Source organism: Arvicola amphibius, chromosome 8, assembly GCF_903992535.2.
Source record: "Arvicola amphibius chromosome 8, mArvAmp1.2, whole genome shotgun sequence".
Classification (NCBI taxonomy): Eukaryota; Metazoa; Chordata; class Mammalia; order Rodentia; family Cricetidae; genus Arvicola; species Arvicola amphibius.
This window is the reverse complement of record NC_052054.1, coordinates 70,423,522-70,442,227: the sequence shown is the minus strand read 5'-3', so window position 1 is coordinate 70,442,227 and position 18,706 is coordinate 70,423,522. Positions and strand designations below refer to the sequence as shown.

General features: G+C 49.4%; 1 protein-coding gene and 1 long non-coding RNA gene across 2 annotated transcripts; one reads left to right on the top strand and one right to left on the bottom strand.

Moving 5' to 3' along the window:
• The first annotated feature begins 415 nt into the window (after window positions 1–415).
• Selenow (selenoprotein W) lies at window positions 416–4,973 on the top strand. Its single transcript, XM_038339992.1, has 6 exons — window positions 416–519; window positions 2,248–2,272; window positions 2,380–2,433; window positions 2,618–2,692; window positions 2,785–2,883; window positions 4,679–4,973. Exons 1-5 carry the CDS (start codon window positions 476–478, stop codon window positions 2,866–2,868), a joined length of 282 nt encoding a protein of 93 aa, XP_038195920.1. The 5' UTR covers window positions 416–475; the 3' UTR covers window positions 2,869–2,883; window positions 4,679–4,973.
• Window positions 4,974–13,202: 8,229 nt separating this feature from the next.
• Window positions 13,203–18,491, bottom strand: LOC119820330. The gene is made up of 3 exons (XR_005286484.1): window positions 18,436–18,491; window positions 15,038–15,183; window positions 13,203–13,335 (listed from the first exon to the last, which is right to left on the bottom strand). It is a non-coding gene; the product is annotated as an uncharacterized LOC119820330 (long non-coding RNA).
• Window positions 18,492–18,706: the final 215 nt, after the last annotated feature.

Below are 18,706 nucleotides of genomic sequence, written 5' to 3'. Positions count from 1 at the left end.
AACTATCCCGAATTATCCAGGGCTGGGACTCCCCACCCCAATTGCCTGTCCCCGGAGGAGGATGGGGATCATGCGTTGTGCGCCTCAATTTCCCACCGCAGCACCTCCCAGACACACTGTAACTGAACTTCAGTCTCAGCCAATTCTCTGCCTCGAGCCACCGCCCTGAGGTCTGAACCATTCTAGCAAGAAGGAGCGACAGTGAGGGGCTCAACAGGTGACTGGTCCTAAAGACGCCATCTATGGAGACAACCCTGGGATATCAAGGGAACAAAATGGGCTTCTGGGTGAGGGGTCACATTTGTGGTCACAGCCCTCGCCGTGTACCGGAGCCTCGGTCCCCGCTATCCTGATCCCCCCACGCCGCACACTTGGTTTGCTCCACCTCTTGAGGGAGTAGGGCTGTGCGCACGGCCCCAAACCCAGACCTCGAGGTCCTCGTTGCTCGTGGGTCGGGTCCTCGCGCTGTGCGTGGATGCGATCTGGAGCAATGGCGCTCGCCGTTCGAGTTGTGTATTGGTAAGTCTCGTTGACTACAGACTCTCCCCTCCCCATTCCCTGTTCCCCGTCCGTTGTGCCAGGGACTCCCTTCCCAGCTCCCCATCTTTTGTGCCCTTCCCTGCTCCCCAGCCTTTCCACCAGGGACTGTGTACGGTTACTGCACCCCAGACCCCACCATAGGGAGGGACTTCCAAGTGGGTGAGGTGGAAATAACAGAGCATCTGACAGCTGGGGCCTCTTACCCTGTATTAGTGGAAAATGATGCTTGGGTTCTTTTGGTCATCTGACTCAGCGCTGAGGGGAGGGGAAGGTAGCATCGGGTTTCTCTGGGGACCTTTGCCTGTCGACAGGCGGTTTCCCTTCCCCCTTTCTGAGCAGCACCGGGTTAGAGAAGGCTGGATGGAGTCTGTTCTGTGGGGTATAGGAAAGACTTGGATACATGGTGTCGTGGTGGGTTGGCATATAAGCGCTTTCGGGAGCTCTGGGGATGCCCTGTATCTGCACTGTAGTGCGAGTTACTTTTGCTCACCCCTCCCAGTGTGTACCTGAAAAAGGGCGAGTTGAGCCACTGAGGGGTGGTGGTGGTGCACACCTTCAATCACAGCAGAGGCAGATGGAACTCCGAGTTCCAAGTCAGCATGATCCCCTTAGCCAGGTCCAGGCAACCAGGGCTACATAGTGAGACCCTTTCTCTAAAGGAGAAAAGGGGGTCGTGTGGGGTGGATAATAGGCATGAGGATGTAGCTCAGTGGTAGAGCATTTGCCTGGAATTCGCCAGGCCCTGGGTTCAGTTCCCATCAATAAAAACAAACAGAATAAAATAACTCTTCCTGGCCTCTGATGAGTGGGTGCTGGTGCTGTTGACCCCACTCCTTTTCTGGCCCTAGTTCCCCTTCTGTAGTGTGAAAGGGGTGATGGTGGCAGCTAACCTGTCAGCAACTATAGTTGTGCCCTGCTAGATTTTTCTTTTTCTTGATTTTTTTTTTCTTCTGCAGCTAATACTCAGCCAGCATGCAGTGGTTAATAAGTGCCTGCTAGATGGATTCCCTACCCCTGAAAGCCCTTGAGGGAGGGGTAGCCATCTCCATTTTATAGGGTATGAAACCCAGGCTGGGAATGAGGCAGGGCTAGTTTGAGGTCCTACTACAGATGATGCTATAACTTGAATCTGGGTTCCCTGGTCCTCCGTGTGGTCCTCTCATCCGCTTTGAGGGCTCTCTGATCAGTCCCAGTTTTCAGGGTGTCTTTGAAAGCCTGCTTTGATACATTGCTCCCATGAGGCCACTGCACCAGATTCCAGCTCGGAATGGTCTGTGGGGGTGGGTTGGAGCTGAGGAGCTTGTGTTTCATACTGGGTGCTGAGGAGAGTTGGGATTCCTGAGCGACAGCCAGGCAGGGGAGTGGGTGGGTGAGATTCTACGGAGGCAGCTTTTGTCCTAATTCACATCCCTCTGTTTCCCTCCCTCTGTCATCTCGGTGTCCCGCTCCCTCCCCTCCTCCTCTGGTCTCTCTTGTTTGGTGCTGGCTTTCTGCGTGTCTCTCTGCACTGTTACCCATCTCTTGTGTGATATCTATCTTCCCCCTCTTATGGGCCTTTGCCACCTCCCCTGCATTCTCATCTGGGTATCTCTCTATCTGTCCCTGCGCCCCTTCGTCTCGCCTGTTGCCTGCCTCACTTGGACACCTGTGCTGTCTTGGATCCATGCTGCCCTGGTGGACTGTGACAACCCTGGATTCACCTACCAGTGGAGCTTGAGGCTACAAGCCCAAGGTGAGTGACGTTTCTCAGGAGTGTCTTGAAGTAGGTCAGGATGGGCATACCAAGGGGAGGATTTCTTGGGCCTGGCTCTGACCCCTCCCCCCATGCCCCGTTTTCAGTATCTCCAGCTCAAGGAGAAGCTAGAACATGAGTTCCCCGGATGCCTGGACATTGTGAGTCTTGGAATGGGGATGGAATTACACGGATTCCTTTTTTTGTCATTTGGAACTGGGAGGCAGTGTGGGTGGGTTAGGCCAGTCTTTTGACTTATCTTTTTGACTTATATTCTTCACTCCCTGGGACATGGGAGGGAGGGTATGCCTAAGAGGACATCTCCACCCCCTCTTTTTTCCTCAGTGTGGCGAGGGGACTCCCCAGGTCACCGGGTTCTTTGAAGTGACAGTAGCAGGGAAGTTGGTTCACTCCAAGAAGGTAAATCTGTCTCATCGGGGGTGGGGAGTCACATGGCCTATGGCCTCAGTGTGTGAGACCTAGCTCAACCCTCTCCTCTATTCTCTCTTCAGAGAGGTGATGGCTACGTGGATACAGAAAGCAAGTTTCGGAAACTGGTAGCAGCCATCAAAGCTGCCCTGGCTCAGTGCCAGTGAGACCTGGAGGCAGGGGTAAGTGGGCTGCTGGGAGATTGGGTACCATCTTGGGGTGTTGTATGGACTCTCAGAGTGGAGAGTGAGAAATGGCCACATCCCAGGATCCCCTGAAGCCAGAAGGGATCATACCTAAGGGGTCACGGAGTGGTACTGTGGAGGTGATGAGGGCAAGGGGCTTGCCTTAAGTGACCTTCTTGATTCTGGAATGGAAGATGCTAAAGGAAGTCAGGTTATTGTTGAGGATGTGGTTTAGGTGGTGGAGTGCTTGCCTACCACACAGGAAGTTCAGGGTTCCATCTCCAGCACTCCATAACTGGGTGGAGTGACTCATCCCTTGAATCCCAGCACTCAGGAGAGCAGGAATGAACACCTCCTGAGTCTATGCCTGAATAAATCAAAACAGTGGTGCTGGAGAGATGTCTCCATGGTTAAGAGCACTGGCTGCTCTTACAGAGGACACAGGTTCAGCCCTCAGTGCTGATGAGGTGGTTCACAGTTACCTATAACTCCAGTTCCAGAGAATCTAACATCCTCTTCTGGCTCTGAGGGCACTGCACACACATGGTGCACAGACATACATGCAGACAAACACTGCATGCACATAAAACACAAAACAAAATAAAACATAAAAAAAGAATGGGCATCGTGGGGCAGCCTGTGATCTGAACATTTTGGAAGTAGGGGCAGGAGGATCAAGAAGTCATCCTTAAGTTGGATTCTTATTCAATCCTGAGAATCCTCCTTAGCTACACAGTTTGTGTGGAGGTGGTTTGGGTTAAGAGCACTTGTTGTTCTTGCCAAAGACCTAGGTTCTATTTCCAGCACCATGCTGTGATTTACAATAATTCCTAACTCCAATTCAAGGGAATCTAATGTACTCTTCTGACCTCCATGGGCGCCAAGCACTCAGGTTCTTACACACAAACACTGACACACAAAATGAATAAATATAACAATAACTGCTCAAGAGCCTTGGCAGTTTGTTGCCTTTGTCCCTTTGATAGAAAACAGGTTTTTAATGCATTGATTTTATTTATTTATTTTGATTTATTGAGACAGTTAATAGCCCTGGCTATTCCAGGTGAATTGTAGACCAGGCTAATCTTGAACTCTCTATCTGTAGTGTTGGGAATAAAGGTGTGAACCACCATTGCATGGCTTTTTTTTTTTTAACTAGGAGTTGAACTGTGCTTCATGCATGCTAGGCAAAAGCTCTACCACTGAGCCACACCCCAGCCCCTCACTGGGGGATTCTAGGCAGGGACTCTACCAGTAAGTCACACACAGGGGTTCTCAGCAGGAGCTCTACCCCTGAGCTACCTTTATTTGAGACAGTTCTGTCTGGTTGGCTGGGCTGGTTTGAACTCAACAGTAGAGCCTTGACTTTGTTTTCTTGCCAGTTGTTCCGCGTGTGCTCTAAACTCAGCCCCGACAACTGGGCGGCACTTGCTGGCCCAGTCGGAGCTAAGTCCTAGTTTCTCACTCTACAACCCAGAAGATACTTCCTTCCATCCTCTCTGCCCTGGTATTAGTTCCTGTACCTTGGTCTAGAACTGGGTATCACATCCCACACCAGGTGGACTAGATGCCCACTCCCAGCATGCTTTGTACCAGGAATCTAGTTACAGTTTCAGCTCAGCCACACCCAGTTTCTCATCTGTAAAAGGAACACTTGAGAGGCTGAGGCAGGAGGATTGCCACGGCTGCAGGAATATGCCCCCACACCTGGCTTTGCTTCCCTCCTATAGTATAGTCTGCTCTCCTCTGCCTCGGAAGCTGACATCTCTCTCTCTCTCTCTCTCTCCCCCAGTCCTGAGACCTCCTGGCAGCCGCCTTATGACAGGAAGGACTGAAATGTCTCAAAGACCTGTGGTCCTTCCTCGATGCTCCTGCGGCCACCAAGTCAGGCCAGAGATCACCTCTGTGAGGGGGTGTGCCTCCCCAGAATCCACCTGTGCACACACCCTGCCCTGCCCTTCTCCCCCTTCCTCACCTCTCCCTGAATTCCTCCGCGTCTCCCACCTACCCTTTTGCCTTGGTTTCCCTTCTGCAGCTCAGACTGCCAAATGTTCCCAGTTAAATAAAAGTTGGATGAGGCAACTCAAGGCAGAAGCAGTTTATTTTGGTCACAGTTCTGGGTCACAGTTCATCCTGGCAGGGAAGCCAACATAGCAGGAGCTTGAAGAGGCTGGCCACATTGATTCTGCTGTCGGGAAGCAGAGATGGGGCTGGGGAATCGGCTCAGAAGGTGAAGGCCCTTCCTGCCAAGACTGATAGCTGAGTTTCTTCCTTGGGACCCACATTGTGGAAGGAGAGAACCAGCTGCAGCTTATCCTCTGACCTCCATTGCCTGCTTTGGCAAATACTCTGGAGTGCGCGCATGCATGAGCACACACACAGGCAAGTAAAAATGTAAGAAACAGTGACACTCGGGAGACAGAGGCAGGTGGATCTCTGAGTTTGTGGCCAGCCTGGTCTACAAGAGCTAGTTCCAGGACAGCTATGGCTGTTACAGAGAGAAACCCTGTCTTGGAAAAATTAAAAACAGAACAGAGTGACCCTCCTGCTCAGCTCATATAGTCGAAAGTTCTGTGTTCAGGAAATGGTTCCACTCATAGTCAGCCGTAGAGCCATCTCTCACTGGCTTCTCTTTCCAGAGGACCATGGGTTCAGTTCCCAGCACCCACACTGTGACCCACAACCAGCTGTGACTCCAGTTCTAGAGGATCTGGTTGACCTCTTCAGGCATGCACATAGTGCATATGCATGCAGGCAAAACACACACACACTATATATATAATTTTTTTCTCCAACACAGGGTTTCTCTGTGTAGCTTTGGAGCCTGTCCTGGAATTTGCTCTGTAGACCAGGCTGGCCTCCAACTCATCACAGAGATCTATCTGCCTGTTTCTGCCTTCCAAATACTGGGATTAAAAGCATGTGCCACTACTGCCCAGCATTTAGAATAGATGGTAATTCCCCCATCTCCCATTTTTTCCTCGATTTTTGTCAAGCTTGCAGACATCAGGCTGGCCTTGAACTTTCTACGTTGCAAAGGACAACCCCTTGAAGTCAAATCCTGCCTCCACCTCCTGGATGCTCAAGACTTCACAGGATCTGTCCCTGTTTCCTCCACCCCCAGTATGTCATTAATGTTGATAGCTACACGGTACTTCATCAGATAGATACCTGTTGCGTTGTGTCTACCATTCACCTATTGTGTCTAAACACCCATGCTCAGTTCTTTTGCTATGGACCAAGGCCTGGAATTGCTGGGTCTGTAGTCTCACCGTCCCATGGCAAAGGTCACATGAGGACACTTGTATAATTTACTTCCTTCTGAATTGAGAAACTTGGTCCTTCAGCTCAGAAAGGGCAAGGGACTGGAAAAGTTTAATTTTGTGTCCAAACACGATCTCCTTAGTACCCAAGCAAAAAGCTAGTTGTCATGGTGTGGTCCTGGACCTCTAACTCTGGAGCTGGAGAGGTGAAGATCTCTGGGGCCAACAAGTACAGCTGAATCACACAGTCCACGTTCTGATGGTCTCAAAAAGCAAGGCAGATAGCTGGCAAGATGGCTCAGTGTGCAAAGGTGACTGCTGCCAAGCCTGAAGACATGAATGCCATCCCCAGAGCCCACATGGTAGAAGGATGGACTTTAGGCCAGCCTTTCTGGACTGCTTGAGAACACACAGTGGTGGTGGCACACACCATCATTTCCAGGACCGTGAGGCAGAGGCAGGGGGAATCTCTTGAGTTGGAGCCCAGCCTGGCCTACAGAGTAAGTTCCAGGACAGTCAGGGCTCCGCAGAAAAACCCTGTCTCCAAAAGCAAAAACAAACCGACTAAAACCTGAGCCCTCACAGTGCCCACTTGTGGCCATGCCTAGGAACTGCTCCTCAGCTGTTGGCACCACGGAGCTGAGCAACCAGTCTTTCCCACCATCTCCAGGATGCCTATTCCAGAAGGCCGAGCAGTGGGAATCATGCAGTCCATAGCCTTTTCAGACTTCCGGCAACAGGTTTACTCTAGGCATGGGTCAGGCCTGTAGTCTCAGCTACCCTGGTGCTTGAAGGGTCAAGACCCTAAGTTCAAAGCTGGCATGGGGTCACAGGCTAAAACTGTCAAGATGTAGTAAAAAGTATTGGGGAATCTAGCCATGCAGAATACCTCTGTTACTCTAGAAAGTAATTTGGGGAAGCATTCGTCTAGATTTTTTTTTCGAGACAGGGTTACTCTGTAGCTTTGGAGCCTGTCCTGGAACTAGCTCTTGTAGACCAGGCTGGCCTCGAACTCACAGAGATCCGCCTGCCTCTGTCTCCCAAGTGCTGGGATTAAAGACAAGAGCCACCACCACCACCTGGTTTAACCATTTTTTTTTTTACATTTTTATTTTTTTAAACAATTTTTTTAAAAAAAATTATATACTAATCTCAGTTCCTTCTCCCTCCCCTCCTCCCACACCCTCTCCCCACTCCACTCCCCCCCCATCCATTCCTCAGAAAGGGTGAACCTCATGGGGATTCAGAGTCTGTCACATCACTAGAGGCAGGAGCAAGGCCCTCTCCCCGTATCTAGGCTGAGCAAGGTATCCCTCCATAGGGAATGGGATCCAAAAAGCCAGTTCTTACACTAGGGATAAATACTGGTTTCATTGCTAGTGGCCCCACAAACTGCCCAAGCCACATAACTATCACTCATTGATAGGGCCTTAGTTCTAACTTTTTTTTAAATTGCTTTATGGACTGGGTGGTGGTGGTACATGCCTTTAATCCCAGCATTTGGGAGGCCGAGGCAATGGATCTCTGTGAGTTCAAGGCCAACCTGGTCTACATAGTGAGTTCCAGGTCAGGTAGGGTTGCTACACAGAGAAACCCTGTCTTGAAAAAAACAAAACAAACAAACAAAAAACGTGGCTTGGCGGTGGTGGCACAGACCTTTAATCTCAGCATTTGGGAGGCAGAGACAGGCAGATCTCTTTGAATTTGAGGACAGCCTGGTCTACAGAGTGAGTTCCAGGACAGGCTCCAAAGCTATAGAGAGACCCTGTCTTAAAAAACAAAACAATGGGGCTGAAGAGATGGCTCAGTGGTTAAGAGCACAGGCTGCTCTTCCAAAGGTCCTGAGTTCAATTCCCAGCAACCACATGGTGGTTCACATTACATCTGTAATGAGGTCTGGTTCCCCCTTCTAGTGTGCAAGCAGAACACTGTACACATATAATAAATACATCTAAAAAAACCCCAACAACCAAAAAATGTGTTTTATGTGTATTATATGTATGAGTGTTTTGCCTGCATGTATCTGTGTAACACGTACATTCCTGGTGTCTGCTGAGGCCAGAAAAGGGTGTCAGATCCCCTGAGACTAGAGTTAGACAGTTCATCAAGACAAAAAATAAGCAAAAATGTCCGGCAGTAATTGCAAAAGCCTTTAATCTCAGCACTCAGGGAGGCAGAGGCAGGTGGATCTCTGTGAGTTCCAGTTCAGCCTGTTCTACAGAGTGAGTTCCAGGACAGTTAGGGTTACACAGAGAAACCCTGTCTCAAAAAAAAGAACAAAACAAACAAACAAACAAATATGGGCACCATCTCTCCAGCCCCTTTGTCTTCAGGGTTTTTTGTTTGTTTGTTTGTTTTTGCCATGTAAAAAGGGGCTGGTAATATGGGTCAGTGCTCTGTAAAGCCTGGAGACTTGTGTTCCTTCCCCAGAGCCAACACAAACGTGCAGAGAGCTGATGCCACAAGTGAAGGAGCTGATGTCCTCTGACCTTCATGTATGTTCTGGCTCCTGTGTGCCCTATACACCCCAACGACACACACACACACAAAGACGATAAATAAAAATATCTTAAAAAAGAGTACTCTGACCTCTGGGGTCTGTCCTTAACACTGTAAACATAAAACAATGCCAAATCTAAGCAGAAAGCAAAACCAAGGGACTCTCTGGCCTTCTGCCCTGGCCTGTAGGATCTCTTCATGTCTCTGAGCAGATCTCGGGGTTTGTCCGGTCATATATACGCTTTATGCAAGCTGTCTGTGCCTACTCTCTTTCTCCAGTAGCCTGACATGCATCTGCCCACACCAGACCTAATGCTGTCCTCCCCAATCCCTTGTTTTCTGCTGAGGCCAGTCTGGATTTAGAGGATGAGTTTGCTAAATGGGACCAGATAGGGTCAAAGAACCAGGTGTGGGGAGAGATAGGGGCCGGGATGGCCACTAGGGGGCAGCAGAGACTCTCCAGAGCCTCCTTCTGGAGGTCACTGAAGGGGATATATGAACTCACCGAGACTAAAGCAGCAAGCATAGGGCCTGCAAGGGTCTGCTGCAGGTCCTTTGCTGGTATTATAGCTACTAACTTAGTATTTTTATGAGACTCCTGAGTGTGACAATGAGTGGGTCTGATTCTTGTGTCAACCCTCCTCTTGAGCTGCAGTATCCAACTGCAATATGAGAGTTTTTGCTTTATCTTAAATTTTATTTTGTAATGTTTGTTATCTCTTAGAAGTCTGTTTTTGTTTACTATTTTGTGTTGGTTCCCTCCCCCCCCCCCCCGCCCCTCCACCGTCCCCCTGACAGGGTTTCTCTGGCTGTCCTAGAACTCCTTCTGTTGATCATGCTGGCCTTGCAGAGATCCGCCAGCCTCTGCCTTCTGAGTCCTGGGATTAAAGGCCCAGCTGAAGCCTGTTCTTTTCTAATGGGAGCCAGAAAGGGAGTGGTTTCTGAGGGGAGAGGAGATGGAGAGGAACTGGGAGGTGTAGAGAGAGGGGAAATTATAATCAGAATATACTGTGTGAGAAAATAATATATTTTCTTCCCCCTCCCCCCCCCCCAAGACAGGGTTTCACTGCATAGCCCTGACTGTCCTAGAACTCTTTTGAGAGCACTTCCCTTAGAGTGGAGGCCAGGGCAGAGGAGAGCCTTAGGCCACCTACTGTTCACAGCTACTTAAAGAGGCTGGGAAGATGGGAGGACATGAAGGGCTGTCACACCATCTGTTGCTGTGTCCCCATAGCCCCTTTCAGTTCTTTGACCAGGCTGAGATTTTGCAGACACTGGCCGGGCTCTAAGAGGATTGGGCTAGGTGATGAGTTAAGCTAGGTCAAGGCCAAGGAAATGTGCTACCTGGCCATTCAGCTAGAGGCTAATAAGAAAGGAGAAAGCAGGGAATCGGGCATCAAAATGGCCCAGTGAAGCAAAGTGTGAGGTTGCACGCCTGTGCTCCCAGAACATCCGAGGCTGAGGCAAGAAGACTGCCTTGAATTCAGCAGTAGTCTGGACTGCTTAGCAGAACCCCATCCCCATCTCATTTCTGCCAATTTTAGAGCAATAGGGGACTAAGGACCAAAGAGGTCCCTGGTAGTAGATGCAGTGGGGGAACAGCGCTGGCCGAAGTCTGGGAGAACTGCAGAGCCGGGATGCCAGCTCCTCTGTCAGGGTCTATTGGCAGTCACCTTGCTTCTGAAGTTCTTGTTCCATATTCCTTTAGCCTGAGCCGGTTGATGTTGGTGAAGCCAGTGGCGTCAATGGGGTTGTAATATTCCCTGCTCGTTCATGCTCTCCAACTCTTTGCTGTGCAGTGGGAATTCTTGGCTGAGGATGTATGCCTGGCTTTTGAGGACAGATGCCTGGCAGTGTAGTGACAAACACCCAGAAAACTATTTTTTTAGTGACCATGGTTTCCCCTTCCTCTCCTCCTCCCAGGACTTCCCTCCCCACCTCCACTCTCCCCAGATCTACTCCCCCTCCTTTCCCTTCAGAAAAGGGTAGAATTCCCAGGGATGTCAACCAAACATGGCAGAACAAGTTATAATAAAATCAGACACATCATATTAAGTCTGGATGAGACAACCTGAAGGAGGAAAAGGGAAGAAGGACCTTCTCTTAATTAGGTGTGGTGGTGCACAGCTTTAATCCCAGCATTTAGGAGACAGAGGCAGAAGAATCTCAGTGAGTTTCAGGATAGCCAGGGCTACACAGAGAAACCCTGTGTAGAAGAAAAAAAAAACAAAACAAAACAAAAAAGAAAAAGGAATTCAAGATCATCTAGCTCTATGAGAACCTTTCTCTTAAAAATAGAAATGGTGTTAGGGGCCCCGAAAGATGGCTCCACATCTCAGATGAACTCAGCAGTGTACTAGTACTTTTGCAGAGGACTCAAATTCAGTTCCCAGAATTAGGCAACTCACAGCAGCCTGTTGTAGAACTCAGCCAACCGTGATAAACTTAATAGGAGCAGACCACCCAAAGGAAGTTCTTTACTTCCAACCAGTGTCTCAGTAGTTTACCCTGAAGCAATACCTGGTTGCGGGAAGAACCACAAACTGAAATTATCCAGGCACCACCCAGGAACAGACCCTCCAAAAGAAATGCCTAACATTCCAACCATTGTAGATAGGATCACCTTTCAGCACACTCACCAGGATGTCCCTAAACAAATGTCAGCCAATCAAGGGTCCTGAACCTTAGAAATCCCTCACCCCCACCTTTACTTTTATAAAAACCCAACTCTGACTTCGGGGCTCTCTGATTATTCCAATATGTTGGACACACGGAGAGACCGAGTTGACAATCTTGTATAAAATAAAGGCTCTTTGCTTTTACATATGGGACTCGGTCTCCTTGTTGGTTTTTGAGGGACTTTGTGGATCTGGGCCAAACACATGTAACTTTAGCTCCAGGGGCTGCAGCAGTGTCTTCTGAAGATATTTGCGTGCGCGCGTGCGCACGCGCACACACACACACACACACACACAAATTCTTGAGACCTACCACACACTCAGATAGGTGAATTTTCTGTGTTCCGAGACAGTTCAGTCTACAGAGACCTGCTCCCCCACCTCTCAAAAGCAAAATCCCCAAGTTTCCTACACCTCAGGTTTCTCCCTTTGTCCTCCTTGACAATTGCATGTTTTTCTGTATGGTCCCCACCAAGGGGCCCTTAGTAAGCAGCCCTGTCACATTGTATCTGTGCCCAACCCGCACAGCCTGTCACATGTCCCTCCAAATCACTGCTAATGCGCCATGTGTCTTAAGAGGATTGAGTATTTGCTAAAACAGACCACAGGTAAAAAAAACCAACCCACTGTGGGGATTCTGGGGCTAGGATAGCCATTCAGGACGGCAGAGGAATGGCGAGAGAGAGGGACCCAGGGCCCTGACAGTGGTGCAGAGAAACCAGGAACTCAGACTAGACCAGAGGTTGAGACAATGGTGAGGAGAAAACCCCAAAGTGCGGCGTGTGTTCCGCCCAAACACATACAGACCGACCACAGGGCCCAGTTCATCACTTTTGCCACTACCTGGAAAGACTTTTACTTTGAATGCTATCTATCCTCTCATGTATGTATGTGCACCAGGAGAAGGCATCCGTTCAGTTGAGGATGGTTGCGGGTGCTGGGATGAAGCTCTGTAGACCAGGTTGGCCTTGAAAGCAGCAGAGACGCCCAGCTGTTCTGTATTATTTTTAATCCTACCCTCAGGCTTTGGATCTAGTTTCTGAGAGCCACCCAGGTTAACAAATCCACAAGGTGGGAAAACAGAAAGCAAAACACTAGCCCAAGACACCCACTCACAATCTGCGATCCATTCCAGGCTACTAAAATACCCAGACTAGGCTAAGGAATAAGATGCGATTGAGAAGTCATTGTCATTTTAATTTCCATGAATAGCTTTATTATCAATCTAACACAGACACGAAAGTCCAACAGCCTCCCCTCCCCCCCAACAAGCAAGCTGAATAACATCTAACAAAAGGCCAATGCTAGGACAAGCTGGTGCATGAAATGCCCTTGAAGAAATAAAAACAAAAATGAAACTGAATGTTACACACACAAAAAAATCCCATAGGAATAGAAAAAAACCCAAACAACTAAGTAACAACACTTATGGTGCAGCCGGGCACTTGGGAGGTAAAAGCTACAAGTCCCAGGCCAGAAACAAAACATCCACAGTGTAAAATAAGAAACCCCCAAATAGGCGTGGATTAATGAGGCTGTCACCCCCAGATACCATAGTGAGCGGTAAGGCAAAGCAGGACACATTCTCAGAAATCATCTGTGTTTGGGCACCCAGAAGAGAGTCTGAGCTTCTTCAAGGCTTCCAAAGTTTCGGGGAGTCCAGGGCTGTTTTGGGAAGACTCCTTGCCTTGACAGGACGCATGGCTGATGTGAGGCTTCACTGTGCGAGGTGATATCATTCTGCACCAAGTGCTCTCTCGTGACCTGTACACCCGTTGCCTTAGCTGCCTTCTGCGGGTCTGGTACGACTCCATGAGCTTCAGGTACCTCTGAAAATTCAGCCTAAATTGCTCCGAGGAATTGATGAACCTGTATCGACAGCTTGGTGCCCGGCAGCCCCCAGCTTTGTTGGAAGCACAGGAATAAGGGTTATGGCGGACAGGCTTCCATAGTAGCCACTCAGAGCAAAGGCACGTCTCAGGCTTCAAGGAACGCTGGGTGAACCAAGTCTGTAGGGAGGAAAAATATACAAAAAAACAAAACAAAACAAAACACCAAGGGTCACCTTGTGCTCGCCATTCCCTCAGGTTTGTGCAGCAGGGGAAGTGATGCTGCTTAATCTAGGACCCAGACGGAGGCCACCAGAGGAATACTGATGGGCCTTGAAGGCAGAACCTACCAGCTAGGGATCCAGTCTACTTGAGTACATAGGCCTAGGTGGTTCTCAAGCTTCCTAATGCTTCAGCAGTTTACTATGTTGTGGTGATCTACAACCATGAAATTGTTATGATAGCTCATCACTGTAATTTTGCTACTGTTAAGAATAGAAATGTCAGGAATCCCTGATCCGGTGCAGTGGAGTTCCATCTGGATGGAACCTTCATCTGGCGATGGATGGAGCTAGAGACAGAGCCCCACATTGGAGCACCGGACTGAGATCCCAAGGTCCTGACGAGGAGAAGGAGGGAGAACATGAGAAAGAAAGTCAGGACCGTGAGGGAACCTACATCTGGTGATGGATGGAGATAAAGACAGAGCCACACATTGGTGCACCGAACTGAGCGCCCAAGGTCCAAATGAGCAGAAGGAGGGAAAACATGAGCAAGGAAGTCTGGACTGCGAGGAGTGCTCCCATCCACTGAGATGGTGGGGCTGATCCATTCGGAGCTTACCAAGCCCAGCTGGACTGGGACTGAAAAAGCATGCGATAAAACTGGTCTCCCTGAACATGGACTATGAGAGCTGCTGAGAAGCCAAGGACAATGACATGGGATTTGGACCCTACTACACATACTGGCTTTGGGGGGGGGGGCTGGCCTGTTTGGATGCTCACCTTCCTAGACCTGGATGGAGGGGGGAGTAACTTGGACTTCCCATAGGGCAGGGAACCCTTACTGCTCTCTGGACAGGAGAGGGAGGGGGAGTGGAGGAGGGAGGGGGGTAAATGGGAGGCGGAGAGGAGGCGGAAATTTTTAATAAGAAAAAAGAAATGTATGGGCTGGTCCTGAGTTCAATTCCTAACAACCACATGGTGACTCACAACCATTTATCAGATCTGGAGCCCTCAACTAGCTGCAGCATTCATGCAGACAGAACACTGTATTCATAATAAATAAATCTAAAAAATAAAAAATGGAACTGTAATCTGTGAAAGCATCCATCAACCCCAAAAAGGTAGCGACCCACAAGTCCTGATCCAGCCTACTCAAGTGTGTGGGCCCTCGGTGGTTCTCAACCTTCCTAACACTTCAGCAATTTAATATGTGGTGGTAATCCACAACTATAAAACTTTTATGCTTGCTCATAACTGTTAAGAAACAAAATGTAAGCTGGGCGGTGTTGGCATGTGCCTTTAATCCTAGCACGCAGGAGGCAGAGGCAGGCGGATCTCTGTGAGTTTGAGGCCAGCCTGGTCTACAAGTGCTCATTCCAGGACAGGCTCTAAAGCTACAGAGAAACCCTGTCTCGAAAAAAAAAAAATAACAACAAAAAAAATCCCACTAAACAGCTGGGTGGTGGTGGTGGTGCACACCTTTAATCCCAGCACTTGGGAGGCAGAGGCAGGCGGATCTCTGTGAAAAAACCCCCCAAAATAAAATGTAAATATCTGATATGCAAGCTGTGAAAGTATCCTTTGACCCCATAGAGGTTGCAACCCACAGGCTGAGAACCACCAGCATAAAGTTGCTGAAAGTGGGTGGGGAATCTGACCTTAACTTGTTCCTCTGTCATGTTGAGTCTGGTGGCCAGGACCCTTTGAGCTCCGGGGTCTGGGCGTGGCTCCATCTTGAAGTGTTTTTCCAGTTCCGACAGCTGTTCCCAACTGTACTCCTGGTCAAGGGTACCCAGAGTACAGGCTGAGAGAAAATGGAGAAATCTGATCAGAGAAACCCTATCATGGCAGGTGGAGAGTGATGGCTTAGCCCTTGTTGCCAAGCCTATTAACTTGGCAGTTTTCATCCTGAGGGACCTCATGGTGGACTCACTCAGGAAAGTTATCCTCAGACCCCTACACATCCCCTGGCACAACCATACACAAAATAAGTAACTGGAAACAGAAATAACCTTTTCACAATCCCTAGCTCTGATTTTCTTCTTGGGGAGCCATTGCACCAATGAGAGGTAGACCTGCGATCCCACCGCAATTCCCCACTTTCCAGATCCACTAGTTCAACTTTCTGGGCATCGGTATCTGAATCTTTGAAAAGGGCAGTGGAGAGTCCATCCCTTAATCCCCACATTTGCAGAACTGAATCAGGAGGATGAAGAATTTGATCTTGTTGCCCAAGAGTGAAAAAAAAAAAAAGCCAAAAGCTGTGCTTCTGAGTGTGGTAGCACAAGCTTGTAATTCCTGCATTTGGGAGGCATGGGCAGGTGGCTCTCTGTATTGAGACTGGCCTGGTCTACAGAGAAACCCTGCTTGGAAACACCAGTTCAAGATCATGTCCCAGGTGTCTGACTGACCTCCATGACACCCTGTTAATTTAACTATTTAACTATTGCCCGGTGCCTCTGACTTAGCCCAGCATCCCGGGCATGCGCTGGGGAGGGCGAGTTGTGGTGGGGGTGGTGTGTGTGTCAGAAAAAGGCAGTTCTGAGTTCGTGGATAGCTTGGTCTACAGAACCAGTTCCAGGACAGCCAAACCACAAAGAAAAACCAAACAACGGGCGGTGGTGGCGCACACCTTTAATCCCAGCACTCAGGAGGCAGAGGAAGGTGGATCTCTGTGAGTTCGAGGCCAGCCTGGTCTACAAGAGCTAGTTCCAGGACAGGCACCAAAGCTACAGAGAAACCTGGTCTCGTCTCGAGAGAAAAAAAAAAGAAAAAAAAAGAAACCAAACAACAGCAACAACAAAAAAACTATTAACACCCTCCGCCAAAGTAAACAACCAACCACATTAGAAGCCCACAAAAGAAAAATCAAAATTCAACAAGTTGATGAGTTTGCAAACAGGTTAATTCAGAACCTCACCCACAAGCAAGCAGGGTATGTGGAGGAACCTCCAACCAACCAGGCTGCTGCCACATCGGTTTTCCCTCCCTCAGTCCCGAACCTTGCAGGAGTCACACACAGAACCAGCTCCACTGCAAGATCCCACACAGAACCAACTCCACTGGAAAGGCCTCACTTTCTACAAGGCTGGGTCTGCACTGCAAAACCTGAGCCTCAGAATCTCATCCTTGCTTCCAGTCTGAGGGCTCACACTCAGAGAACACAGAGATGTTTCCATCTTTTCTGTGGCTCAAGAAGTTACCACCCAGCCGCCAGCCAGCCTTTCTGCAGCTTCTAAGAAGCCTCTATCCCTCTCCCCCTCACGTTGTAGGCCACCAATCTTTGGCCACTCCCATCGTCTTCCCACCCCTGGGGTGTGACCTTGCTGGATTTAGTTCTTTACCAAGGAACTGCTGCTGCGGGCTTAAAACTGGGAAATCGAGCCTTGGTTTAGCCATCTAAAGCCCGCAGCCCAGAGGAGGCACTGGCTCCACCCAGGGTCTCCTTTGCAACCAGCCAGATGCCTGCATGTGCATTCTCATTTCTTCTCTATGGCCAGGGACCAGTCTAGTCTCAGGCTGCCACCCCTCGAGTGCCTGGATTATCCAGCAACCTCCAGGGTTTCCCCTAGGTTCCTAAACAGGAGGGCTCTGGTGACCAGCCTGAAGCTGTCTTGATTTCTATTAAGGGTTTCTTTCAATACTGAAAGTCAACCAAGGTTCAAGGGACAGCCGCTGATGTGTCCTCGCATGGGTGACCAGTTTTTTCTTTTTTTTAGAGATTATCTCATGTTGCCCAGAGTAGCTTGGAACTTTCCAAGCACAGAGATTATAGGTTTTTGACACAAGACTGACTCTAATATAATAACACTGGCCACTGCCAGCCTTTCCTCTCCTGCTCTCCCACCCCCACTAAAGGGGTGTGCCACCACGCTCTCTGCTTCAACCCTTATTTTGTTTTTTTGGGACAGGGTTTCTGTATGGAGCCCTAACTGTCCTGGAACTCACTCTAGAAATGTACCTGCCTCTGCTCCTGTGATAAAATGCATGTGCCAAATCCACTCTGCCTCAGCCTTTATTTTATTTTTATTTTTTATTTTTTGTTTTTTGAGACAGTTGTTTCTCTATAGCTTTTGGAGCCTGTCCAGGAACTAGCTCTTGTAGACCAGGCTGGCCTCGAACTCAGAGATCTGCCTGGCTCTGCCTCCCAAGTGCTGGGATTAAAGGCGTGTGCCACCACCAACCGGCAACCTTTACTTTTAAAAACTGCCAGGTGAGCCCAGTGATGGTGTCACACACTTTTAATCCTGGCATCTGAAAGGTAGAGGCAGGCAGATGTGTGTTCGTGGCCAGCCTGGCCGGCAAGAGCTGGTTCTAGGACATCCAGGGCTGCTACACAGGGAAGCCCTGTCGTGAGAAACAAAAGACAGTGGGTAGCACAAGACCTTGATCTCAAAGATTGGGGGAGGGTCTGAGTCCCAAGTCCTCCCTTTCTGAGTAAGGCTTCCATAACTCTCCCTGGAACCTATTCATGCTGCAGGGGCTGGAGAAATGTCCCACCCGACTCTCCCTCCACTTTTCAGCCCCAGGCAACCGTCGTGCCTATCTGGGTTTCTGCAGCCAGCACACTGAAATGAGCCGACCGATATTTCAAAATTACAGAACTTGTCTGGAAGTGGTGGCAGGAGCCGGCAATCTCAGTGTTCAGGTGTTGGAAGACCAGGAGTTATGGGCGTTCAAGATCTCCTTCCGGATACCATCTCAAAGAACACTCATCCGTTCACCGCACCCTCCCCTTTAAAAAAACAAAAAACAACCAACCAACCAAACAAAAAAACCCGAAAACCAAAAAACAAGATGCAGGCACTGGGAATAAACTCACCACACAGGTACCAGGTTGCTGGGCCTGCTTCCCGATGCTCCCTTCCTTCCCCTTAGCTGACCAGTTGGGACTAGGTACCTTTCAGAGCTCAAAGCGTCAGTACCTGTTTCAGCTCCCCACATGCCATTTCACTCCTCATTCCAATTCTACAGGCAGGTCCCATTTTGAAAGAGGCCGGGCCTCTTCTGGGAGCCCAGAACATATATTTGAAACTTGTGGCCCAGAATCACATACCTAACTGCTTGACATTCAAACATCCTTCTGAGGGTGCAGATTCACGCGGTGCAGGCCCTTCCGCCATCCTTCTTGGCTACAGTTCACTAGACTTCAGCTCCGCAAGCAGAGGATCTACGCTAGGAGTTTGGCTTTAATACACCTCTGCTCTGGGCCCACACAGTTGGAGACCGCCCACCTGTAACTCCTCCCACTCACCTGATCGTCTGCTCTACCCCTCTTCACCCCTCAGGGCATTGCCTTGCAGGGTTTGTGCTCCTTCAAGAACAGC